Source organism: Amphiura filiformis, chromosome 1 (assembly GCF_039555335.1).
Source record: "Amphiura filiformis chromosome 1, Afil_fr2py, whole genome shotgun sequence".
In the NCBI taxonomy this organism is placed as follows: domain Eukaryota; kingdom Metazoa; phylum Echinodermata; class Ophiuroidea; order Amphilepidida; family Amphiuridae; genus Amphiura; species Amphiura filiformis.
In genome coordinates, this window is record NC_092628.1 from 72,238,697 (window position 1) to 72,251,865 (window position 13,169).

The 13,169-nt window shown below is 34.6% G+C and overlaps 1 protein-coding gene across 1 annotated transcript in view; it reads right to left on the minus strand.

Annotated features, from left to right (window-relative positions):
* Window positions 1–741: 741 nt before the first annotated feature.
* LOC140152800 (nodulation protein NolO-like) overlaps window positions 742–13,169 on the minus strand; it is a 49,775-nt gene continuing 37,347 nt past the window's right edge. Inside the window, exons 10-14 of the mRNA XM_072175302.1 lie at window positions 6,647–6,812; window positions 5,717–5,912; window positions 5,136–5,322; window positions 1,973–2,084; window positions 742–1,214 (exon numbers count right to left, since the gene is read on the minus strand). Of these exons, the coding sequence (XP_072031403.1) occupies window positions 1,074–1,214; window positions 1,973–2,084; window positions 5,136–5,322; window positions 5,717–5,912; window positions 6,647–6,812 (802 nt within the window). The 3' untranslated portion in view covers window positions 742–1,073. The remainder of the gene's footprint in view (window positions 1,215–1,972; window positions 2,085–5,135; window positions 5,323–5,716; window positions 5,913–6,646; window positions 6,813–13,169) is intronic.

The following is a 13,169-nucleotide window of genomic DNA, read 5'->3' on the forward strand; positions in this document are numbered from 1 at the left end:
GGTTGACTCGGTTCGTATTATGTTTTGTGTAAATACAGTAAAATGTTTTATTTCAAGAAACCTATACTTTTTCAAGATACTGCTATATAAATTGTAGAATAAGTATAGTTTTACTCGGGGTTTTACTGCAGGCCGGGAAACCATGACTTATCCGATGTCACCTTCCATCGCTTACATTATTTACTACATGAAAGCAGTACTTCCATGATGAAAGTAATATTACAAAGGTAATGATTTAAAAAAAATCAGTGCCGGAGTCTATCGTTTCAATAATAATAGAAACATGGTGCACACTGCACAATGACCACATTGAAAACAAAAATACTAGAAACTTAAACATGTACTAAATGCATCCATCTCTCGTTTGAATATCTATAAACCTAGATGGCGACATTTATGTCATATTGTACTACTCTAGTGTCTTGGTCCAAAATGTATCATTACTTTTTGACATTTTTAAACGTTTTCAATTACATGGACACAATAGAGAAACGTCATGCGTCACCGAAGCATTCTTATTCCAAGTTTTATACTTTCATATCTAAATACCTCAGATTTTCGGGGGTCAGTAAAAGTAAAATATGAACTTTCTTTTGACACCAAAACTTTTTGATGACGTAGCTCACCTAGGCACATTTAATTCGGTTATAACAAGATCTTCATTATGTCAGCTAGAATTTCACATTTCATATCATTGAACTACTCCCGATTCCAAAATAACACAGCCAGCACTCATGTTCTTGAATTAGAATAATGATTACATGTTTTGCCAAAAGTATCTAAATCCTGATACTATAATTAATATAATAAAAAGCAATTAAAACATGTGATAAATTTACGTAAAAAACAATGTAAATTGAAAGAAATTACAATATGCTTTACCCAATAATAATGTTGATGGATACTGAATGTTCTTTGCTGTCTCGTTCCGTTCAAACAAAAGAGCAAGGATTACATAACTCAATCAAAAAGTGAAACTTGCTACAGCATACAAATGGTGTTGTTGCTGCTGCTGCTGCTGCTTTATAGTGCACACTGGACATTCCCCATGAGTCATCAGAATCCTTCATTCTTCAATGTTTCATGAGTCCATTAGTAATGCCATCTTTCCTGGTGAACAGCCAATCTTCACACACCACATATGGCAGGAGACCGTCAGGTTCATTGTCCATGATTTCCAATGCAGTTTTCAACTCATTCAGGATAGGTTTGCCCTGAATTTAACAAAACAGCAAAACAGGTGTCAAAAATGCTTTTGAAACATTGAGTAAAATTTGCTTATTACTGGCAGTATCGGGTAGGAAGTATATCAAAATTGATAGCTAACCATTAGTTTTCTGCTGTTCATATGGACAAGACTGGTAAATCAGAGGAATTGTTCTATTTTGACCTGTATGGATCCCAAATATCTATACCTTGCTGGAATTAGTTTAAAAATGTTTGAACAGTTTGAATGCCTGTATAAACTTTAATCTAGGAATTCTGGGATTGTCAAAGAGTGCCAAATAAACCCTCGCCATACATTTTGCAATGAAAGAGAATATTTACAAAAGTTGTGTGAACAAAATTACCCAGAGCCCATTTTTCACCCAAATGGCACAGACAATCACATAATTGTATTCTCATCGGTCGGAGAGATTTCACGGACATTCAATCCTGGCAGAAATTCGTTGCCACATTAGGTTGTTAACAGCATGCATGCACTCGCTAGAACCATATCGTATACATCCGCAATCTTCAAAATGAAGATTCAGCTTACACTCTCCCCTTGTCCCCTTCCCCAACTCCATCCATCTTTCAATGTTGGGAGACTATGAAATGGTGATGACGTTGTCCAAATCAATTAACATTGCAAAAGGGGAGTGTGGACCGTTCGGCAATTTACGCTATGGCGTGGCAACATTTTCCACCAGGATTGTCGGTAACACCGCATCACTTGGACCATCAGAGTAGTCAATGCATTATGATTTACCTTAACGTTGAATGACGTGTTGATAAGTATCTCGTAACCGCCATTTCTTTGCCCAATTTCTTGCAGTAGTGAATGGAACCACGGCTCGGACTCTTTGGACACTGTTTGTAGTCTGACAACAACGATAAAACAAAACATATTTATTGATAAAGATTGCAAGATGCATGATTACATCAAGCTATCGGCAGTCGTGTGACAAGTTCAAGTTGTGCATGAGCGTAAATTGCAATAGAGGTTATCCACTTTACTCATGTGTGACTTCCCGTAGTATTCCTCATTCAAACCAATTCAATGCATGACCTCGGAGTTACCTTCTTTTGAAAGTCCTAAAAAAGGTATAGCAGTCGCTGATAGGATTTGCAGCTTATAGAACATGGATAACCTCTATTGTGCAATACAAAAAGTGCATGTCCTATTTGTCAAAATTTAAAACATTGCATAAAGGCTTCAATAATGAAAGCTTTCCTGGTGCAGCGAATCCGAAAATGACATGCAGACGGAGTGAGTTCATTAGTGCGTGTATGATTGGCTGTATATAAGGTTGGGTATGGGAAAGGCTACTCATTGTAAAACAGTGAAAACCCCAATCTCCAAGAGTGAAAATTATTCCTAAACGAGTGAAAATTACTCGTAAACAAGTGTATACCCGCAAATAGACCACGGAGAGGGGAGAGGAGGCCACATCATCATTTTTGGTGGGTATACATATATTCGCCGCGAAACTAGAAATGGTAGAAATGGTGAGTCTTTGTGAGCTGACGGCGTATTGGTTAAAGAGGGTATTCGGAGCTACGAGCTGTCAAATCCAAGGGTCTACACTGTAAACTGGCCAGAACACATGGAACACGTTCATTAATGTAACGGTTTTTTAACACATGACACGTGTTCAACTTATTTAGAGAACACTAGTGTGAACACCTGAAACGAGTTCATAAGATACAGCTAGTTGAACACATGACACCTTGTGTAATAAGTGTTCTAAAATATTTCAGAACATCAGTGTTCAAACTACAAGAACACCAGTGTTCAAATGAAACAAAGAAAGACATAAGGACATTTTGAACACGTGTCAAGTGTTCAAAATGTGTTACATAATTATGTGTTCTAAGTTTTGAAAATGTTGTCTTATTTGTCAAAATCAAATATTAATGTAGCAATGTTTCCTTGTTGTGATAGTAAAAGGTAAGGAGACATTATTTAAGGCAAATTTTAGTATGGATATGCAGACATCTTTTCATAACTAATCTTGGAAACAGAGACAGAACACTAATGTCAGTGTTCTATGACTTTTACAGTGTAGTTCTTGGCTTTCTGGTTAAAAACCACCTTGAATACAATTCGCAATTTGGGGGTCTTTATACCCGCATGCGAAGCATGGACGGGTATATTGCCATTCTATGGTTTCTTCTCCATCTCCTCCTTCTCCTCCATCTCCTTCTCCTCCTATCAAACACATCATTCTGTCAAGGCTAGCGCTAAAACTACAAGGGCCCCAGAGCCCATATGTGGTACACTTATGGGCCCTACCCTGTAGATGTGCCTTTTGCCCATCTCGACCCCAGAGGTCAAAGGTCACGGGCCCCAGGGGCCCAAATGTAAAAACCACAAACCATGCTGTTTCTCATCAGATGAAGCAGCCTCAGGGCCCTGAGTTGGTACACTGATAGCCTTAGGGGTACTCTATAAATACAAGTATACATGAGCCCCATATGTTATATATTATGGGCCCCAGGGCCCCAAATGTTAAAAAATAAGGGCCAACAGATTGACAAGCCTAGCTCTAAAGCTACAAGGGCACTAGGGCTCATATGTTGTACATGTATAAGCCCTAAATTGTAGATGTGCCTTTTGCCCATTTTGGCCCCAGATGTACAAGGCTAGAGGCCCCAGGGGCCCAAATGTTAAAGCAAAGGGCTGGCCGTTTCTCAGCAAATAAAGTAGCTACAGGGCTCAGATTTGGTACACAGATAGGTCTTCAGTATTATATTGTCATATGTATATATGAACCCCATATGTTACATAATATGGGCCCCTGGGCCCCAAACGCTAAAACATAGGGCCGGCCGTTACTCTGTAAATAAAGCAGCTTTAGGGCTCAGAGTTAATACACAGATTGCACCTGAAAATCACATTATTATATGTACATGTGAGCCCCATATATTACATTATATGGGCCCCAGGGCCCCAAACGCTAAAACATAGGGCCGGCCGTTACTCAGTAAATAAAGCAGCTACAGTGCCCAGCTTGCGTCTACTGATATCACTAGAGAATTAAACTTCAACATATATCCATGGGCCTCATAAGTCAAATATTATGGGCCCTAAGGCCCCAAATGTTAAAACAAAGGGCCGGCCGTTTCTCATCAAATAAAGCAGCTTCCGGGCTCAGAATTTGTACATGTACACAGTAGCACCTGAGAATTATATTGTTACTAACACTCACATACCCCCCCACACATGTAGGACTAAACAGACTTATCCGTATTATAATTATTAATATACTACCGGTAATTGGAAATACCAGCGTGAAGCGTTAAGGCTGTTCCAGTTAAATTACATAATTGGCTGTTCCATTTAATTTACATACTCCCTCTGAAATGGTCCCAAAATAGGCTGTTCCGTTTAATTTACATACTCCCTCTGAAATAGCTGTTACATTTAATTTACATACTCCCTCTGGAATAGTTTCCCTTATCATATTGCATAGCCTCACTGTGAGTAAGAGATACTGACAACAGCAACCTATGGAGAGTAAGAGAGACGACTCCCCTGGTGGGGGGTCACTTTTTACAATTTCTTTATTTAAAGTTCTACGACAGTGCAACCTACATTCAATTAAAGCTTGTGACTTGGACTTTCACTTTTTACACATTTTCTGCCCAATTGGGCGACTTTTTACACATTCTTAATATTAAGTCCTCAGCAAATAAGGACTGTAAGTTTGGGTACACCGATAACATGAGGGTATAGCCGTATTTGTGTACAAATATATAGCCTTCTAGTTTAGAGCTGTAATCGTCTTTATCGCTACGATTTAGGGGTCATTCGGCGCGACACAGTCCAAAAACAGGGGTTTGAGGGAACATATATAGGCCCTACCTGTATGGTCATTTGTGTCAAGCCCCCCCCAGAACAGACGCATCATCGCGTGCAGTAATTTTACCTTGCAGTATTATCAAAATGGCAGACTGCTGGAAACATATTACGACATTCATCCCTCATCGTAGGTGCAAATGACATGTATGGAGATCGTGGCAGAAAATTATCTGGTCTTGTTTCATCCGGGAATTGACAACAGCCTTCAGTAGGAGATGTAGTCTTACAGAACCGCTCATCACTATCAAATAGATCTGTAGGTAATAATACACAAACCGGGATTGCAATAGGAAAAGGGACCGTGAGTATATTACATAACATGTGTTGCCGATTCAAGCAATTAATGAGGCTTGGGGTGTGGAAGTGATCATTAAACATATTAAACAGCAAAATACATTATTTCTGGATGTGTTGAACTTCTTAGGGAACTTTCTTCCAAGAACAAGTTGCAAAAGCAAATGCAAACAAACACACACCCCACCCCTATATTCCATCAAACACACATACAAACAAGCAAACAACTAAACAAACAAACAAACAAACAAACACAAACACACACACACACACCCACCCCCACACCCACACACACACAAACAAACAAACAAACAAACAAATGACAATAGCCAAGTGCGCAAAGACCCCACTTACCCAGACCGTCCTCATGTGAAACAAATCGATCACTCTCCTTCCTTCCCTTGAATATCTTTACAGCAGATTGTTCGGTTACCGAGGGACATGCTGGTCTATAGAACTGTCTTCCCTTCAATCGGTTAACGCGAGTCAACTGTTCAGGCTGATCAGGATACGCTAATAAAGACCTGTGGCCTAGAGCACGAGGTCCAAACTGCACAAAAATCATGGTTTAAAATTGTCATGTAAAACACGAGGATTATTATCTTCAAGATCTGGTATCAATAACACCTCCGCAGGCATGATTGATAGCACATTTCCTGTTGGCGTTATTAAACAACCAACACCAAACGTTCCACCCAGCCACCCATTCACTCATGGTATTGGTATAGTAGGGCTATTTCTTCCAAATTTGTACGAGATTTGCACTGGATTGACCAATGGATCATTGATTAAGTTCATCAAATCTATGCTTTCTAGTTTATCCTTCGAATGCCACCAACCCTAAAATGCCTCTAAGCAACATGTTTCACCAGCACCAGCACAACTTTGTATATACACCTTTTTTGGCATACATTTTGAGTTCATCATTTGAATTGATCGTCTTTGAACCCCGAATTTCCACCGCACCGGATGAAAAGGTCAACGGCATCACCACTCCTAGTTTACCCAGAATGGCGGCTATAAGGAGGAAATCATTGAAGACTGAAGACTCGAACAAAACTGCACTGACTTTACTAGCCTAGCATAGAAATCTGCTGTTGATAGCTTCATTCCGTAGGCTGCTTCCTCAGAGTCTTTGCACCAGTCTAACTCATGAAGAGGCCTATCGTACACCAAGGATACACCAACTTTCTGATGGTATATGTGTTATGATTGCAAGGTTTGGTATATGAATTTTGATCACCCCCTCCCCCCACACACCCCCACCCTTATAAATTTACTTACCTCGGCTCTTCCCCTCACTACTCCGATAATGTGACGCTGCATTAGCAAGTCAGCTATTTCAGACACTGTTACTTTGCGGGCATTTCTCTCTTTAGCGATGGCATCAATCTCATCATGGTCGAAGAGTGGTAGGCCAGTATACATCAAATCCTTGAACTTCTTCGGTCTGACAATGGAAACAAACATATTTCAAAAGTATTATAGGATTTAAATATTGCCTTATTATTGATTTGATTTGGTACTTACGACATTGTCAAATATTATGTTTAAGCTATCTACTGCTGATAGCAATTTATTATGCAAGATATATCTACTGCTGATAGTAAATTATTATTTAACATGTTTAAAAGCGATCTATATTACTTATTGCAAATTACCATTTAAAAGCTAGCTACCACCATGACCACCGATATCAAATTATTATGTAAAAGCCATATACTGCTGATAGCAATTTATTATGTAAGAGATAGCTACTGTTGATAGAAAATTATTGTTTATCATTTTTAAAAGATATCTATATTGCGTATTGCAAATTACCATTTCAACGTCGATAGCAAATTATTATGTAAAAGTTATCTACTGCCGATAGCAAATTATTATGTAAAAGCTATCTATTGCTGATAGCAAATTATTATTTAAAAGCTATCTACTGCTGATAGCAAATTATGTAAAAGCTATCTACTGCTAATAGCAAATTGTTATTTAAAAGCTATTTACTGCTAATAGCAAATTATTATTTAAAAGCTATCTACTGCTAATAGCAAATTATGTAAAAGCTATCTACTGCTAATAGCAAATTATGTAAAAGCTATCTACTGCTGATAGCAAATTATGTAAAAGCTATCTACTGCTGATAGCAAATTATGTAAAAGCTATCTACTGCTGATAGCAAATCATTATGTAAAAGCTATCTACTGCTGTTATCAAATTATGTAAAAGCCATCTACTGCTGATAGCAAATTATGTAAAATCTATCTACTGCTGATAGCAAATTATTATGTAACAGCTATCTACTGCTGATAGCAAATTATGTAACAGCTACCTACTGCTGATAGCAAATTATTATGTAACAGCTATCTACTGCTGATAGCAAATTATTATGTAACAGCTATCTACTGCTGATAGCAAATTATGTAACAGCTATCTACTGCTGATAGCAAATTATTATGTAACAGCTATCTACTGCTGATAGCAATTTATTATGTAAAAGCTATCTACTGCTGATAGCAATCTATTATGTAAAAGCTATCTACTGCTGATAGCAATTTATTATGTAAAAGCTATCTACTGCTGATAGCAATTTATTATGTAAAAGCTATCTACTGCTGATAGCAAATTATTATGTTAAAGCTATCTACTGCTGATAGCAAATTGTTATTTAAAAGCTATCTACTGCTGATAGCAAAGTATTATTTAAAAGCTATCCACTGCTGATAGCAAATTATTATGTAAAAGCTATCTACTGCTGATAAAAAAATTATTATTTGATAGCTATCAACTACTGATAGCAAATTATTATATAAAAGCTATCTACTTAGATATCAAATCATTACTTATGTATAATGTGTATTTTTCATTCACGCATAGTTATGTCAATTAGATATTGCTTCGGCAATGTTTTTATTATTTTATGTTTTTATTATTTAAAAGCTATCTACCGCTAAAAGCAAATTATTATGTAAAAGCTATCTACTGCTGATAGCAAATTATTATGTAAAAGCTATCTACTGCTGATAGCAAATTATTATGTAAAGGCTATCTACTGCTGATAGCAAATTATGTAACAGCTATCTACTGCTGATAGCAAATTATTATGTAACAGCTATCTACTGCTGATAGCAATTTATTATGTAAAAGCTATCTACTGCTGATAGCAAATTGTGATGTAAAAGCTATCTACTGCTGATAGCAAACTATTATGTAAAAGCTATCTACTGCTGATAGCAAACTATTATGTAAAAGCTATCTACTGCTGATAGCAAATTATTATGTAAAAGCTATCTACTGCTGATAGCAAATTATTATGTAACAGCTATCTACTGCTGATAGCAAATTATTATGTAAAAGCTATCTACTGCTAATAGCAAATTATGTAAAAGCTATCTACTGCTGGTAGGAAATTATGTAAAAGCCATCTACTGCTGATAGCAAACTATTATGTAAAAGCTATCTAATGCTGATAGCAAATTATTATGTAAAAGCTATCTACTGCTGATAGCAAATTATTATGTAAAAGCTATCTACTGCTGATAGCAAATTATGTAACAGCTATCTACTGGTGATAGCAAATTATTATGTAACAGTTATCTACTGCTGATAGCAATTTATTATGTAAAAGCTATCTACTGCTGATAGCAAATTGTCATGTAAAAGCTATCTACTGCTGATAGCAAACTATTATGTAAAAGCTATCTACTGCTGATAGCAATTTATTATGTAAAAGCCATCTACTGCTGATAGCAAATTATTATGTTAAAGCTATCTACTGCTGATAGCAAATTGTTATTTAAAAGCTATCTACTGCTGATAGCAAAGTATTATTTAAAAGCTATCTACTGCTGATAGCAAATTATTATGTAAAAGCTATCTACTGCTGATAGCAAATTATTATGTAAAAGCTACTAGTATATATTGCTAATAGCAATTTATTATGTAAAAGATATCTACTGCTGATAGAAAATTATGTAACAGCCATCTACTGCTGATAGCAAATTATTATGTAAAAGCTATCTACTGCTGATAGCAAATTATTATGTTAAAGCTATCTACTGCTGATAGCAAATTGTTATTTAAAAGCTATCTACTGCTAATAGCAAAGTATTATTTAAAAGCTATCTACTGCTGATAGCAAATTATTATGTAAAAGCTATCTACTGCTGATAGCAAATTATTATTTGATAGCTATCTACTGCTGATAGCAAATTATTATATAAAAGCTATCTACTTAGATATCAAATCATTACTTATGTATAATGTGTATTTTCATTCACGCATGTGTCAATTAGATATTGCTTCGGCAATGTTTTTATTATTTTATGTTTTTATTATTTAAAAGCTACCTACCGCTAATAGCAAATTATTATGTAAAAGCTATCTACTGCTGATAGCAAATTATTATGTAACAGCCATCTACTGCTGATAGCAAATTATTATGTAACAGCCATCTACTGCTGATAGCAAATTATTATGTAAAAGCTATCTACTGCTGATAGCAAATTATTATGTAAAAGCTATCCACTGCTGATAGCAAATTACGTAATGTAAAAGCTATCTACTGCTGATAGCAAATTATTATGTAAAAGCTATCTACTGCTGATAGCAATTTATTATGTAAAAGCTATCTACTGCTGATAGCAATTTATTATGTAAAAGCTATCTACTGCTGATAGCAATCTATTATGTAAAAGCTATCTACTGCTGATAGCAATTTATTATGTAACAGCTATCTACTGCTGATAGCAATTTATTATGTAAAAGCTATCTACTGCTGATAGCAAATTGTCATGTAAAAGCTATCTACTGCTGATAGCAATCTATTATGTAAAGCTATCTACTGCTGATAGCAATTTATTATGTAAAAGCTATCTACTGCTGATAGCAAATTATTATGTTAAAGCTATCTACTGCTGATAGCAAATTGTTATGTAAAAGCTATCTACTGCTGTTAGCAAATTATGTAACAGCTATCTACTGCTGATAGCAAATTATTATGTAAAAGCTATCTACCGCTGATAGCAAATTTTTATGTAAAAGCTATCTACTGCTGATAGCAAATTATGTAAAAGCTATCTACTGCTGATAGCAAATTATTATGTAAAAGCTATCTACTGCTGATAGCAAATTATTATGTAAAAGCTATCTAATGCTGATAGCAAATTATTATGTAAAAGCTATCTACTGCTGATAGCAATTTATTATGTAAAAGCTATCTACTGTTGATAGCAAATTATTATGTAAAAGCTATCTACTGCTGATAGTAAATTGTGATGTAAAAGCTATCTACTGCTGATAGCAATTTATTATGTAAAAGCTATCTACTGCTGATAGCAATTTATTATGTAAAAGCTATCTACTGCTGATAGCAAATTGTCGCGTAAAAGCTATCTACTGCTGATAGCAAATTGTCATGTAAAGCTATCTACTGCTGATAGCAATCTATTATGTAAAAGCTATCTACTGCTGATAGCAATTTATTATGTAAAAGCTATCTACTGCTGATAGCAAATTATTATGTTAAAGCTATCTACTGCTGATAGCAAATTGTTATGTAAAAGCTATCTACTGCTGATAGCAAATTATTATGTAAAAGCTATCTACTGCTGATAGCAAATTATTATGTAAAAGCTATCTACTGCTGTTAGCAAATTATGTAAAAGCTATCTACTGCTGATAGCAAATTATTATGTAAAAGCTATCTACTGCTGATAGCAAATTATTATTTGATAGCTATCTACTGCTGATAGCAAATTATTATATAAAAGCTATCTACTTAGATATCAAATCATTACTTATGTATAATGTGTATTTTTCATTCACGCATGTGTCAATTAGATATTGCTTCGGCAATGTTTTTATTATTTTATGTTTTTATTATTTAAAAGCTACCTACCGCTAATAGCAAATTATTATGTAAAATCTATCTACTGCTGATAGCAAATTATTATGTAACAGCCATCTATGCTGATAGCAAATTATTATGTAACAGCCATCTACTGCTGATAGCAAATTATTATGTAAAAGCTATCTACTGCTGATAGCAAATTATTATGTAAAAGCTATCTACTGCTGATAGCAAATTATTATGTTAAAGCTATCTACTGCTGATAGCAAATTGTTATTTAAAAGCTATCTACTGCTAATAGCAAAGTATTATTTAAAAGCTATCTACTGCTGATAGCAAATTATTATGTAAAAGCTATCTACTGCTGATAGCAAATTATTATTTGATAGCTATCTACTGCTGATAGCAAATTATTATATAAAAGCTATCTACTTAGATATCAAATCATTACTTATGTATAATGTGTATTTTTCATTCACGCATGTGTCAATTAGATATTGCTTCGGCAATGTTTTTATTATTTTATGTTTTTATTATTTAAAAGCTACCTACCGCTAATAGCAAATTATTATGTAAAAGCTATCTACTGCTGATAGCAAATTATTATGTAACAGCCATCTACTGCTGATAGCAAATTATTATGTAACAGCCATCTACTGCTGATAGCAAATTATTATGTAAAAGCTATCTACTGCTGATAGCAAATTATTATGTAAAAGCTATCCACTGCTGATAGCAAATTACGTAATGTAAAAGCTATCTACTGCTGATAGCAAATTATTATGTAAAAGCTATCTACTGCTGATAGCAATTTATTATGTAAAAGCTATCTACTGCTGATAGCAATTTATTATGTAAAAGCTATCTACTGCTGATAGCAATCTATTATGTAAAAGCTATCTACTGCTGATAGCAATTTATTATGTAACAGCTATCTACTGCTGATAGCAATTTATTATGTAAAAGCTATCTACTGCTGATAGCAAATTGTCATGTAAAAGCTATCTACTGCTGATAGCAATCTATTATGTAAAAGCTATCTACTGCTGATAGCAATTTATTATGTAAAAGCTATCTACTGCTGATAGCAAATTATTATGTTAAAGCTATCTACTGCTGATAGCAAATTGTTATGTAAAAGCTATCTACTGCTGTTAGCAAATTATGTAACAGCTATCTACTGCTGATAGCAAATTATTATGTAAAAGCTATCTACCGCTGATAGCAAATTTTTATGTAAAAGCTATCTACTGCTGATAGCAAATTATGTAAAAGCTATCTACTGCTGATAGCAAATTATTATGTAAAAGCTATCTACTGCTGATAGCAAATTATTATGTAAAAGCTATCTAATGCTGATAGCAAATTATTATGTAAAAGCTATCTACTGCTGATAGCAATTTATTATGTAAAAGCTATCTACTGTTGATAGCAAATTATTATGTAAAAGCTATCTACTGCTGATAGTAAATTGTGATGTAAAAGCTATCTACTGCTGATAGCAATTTATTATGTAAAAGCTATCTACTGCTGATAGCAATTTATTATGTAAAAGCTATCTACTGCTGATAGCAAATTGTCATGTAAAAGCTATCTACTGCTGATAGCAAATTGTCATGTAAAAGCTATCTACTGCTGATAGCAATCTATTATGTAAAAGCTATCTACTGCTGATAGCAATTTATTATGTAAAAGCTATCTACTGCTGATAGCAAATTATTATGTTAAAGCTATCTACTGCTGATAGCAAATTGTTATGTAAAAGCTATCTACTGCTGATAGCAAATTATTATGTAAAAGCTATCTACTGCTGATAGCAAATTATTATGTAAAAGCTATCTACTGCTGATAGCAAATTGTTATTTAAAAGCTATCTACTGCTAATAGCAAAGTAAAAGCTATCTACTGCTGATAGCAAATTATTATGTAAAAGCTATCTACTTAGATATCAAATCATTACTT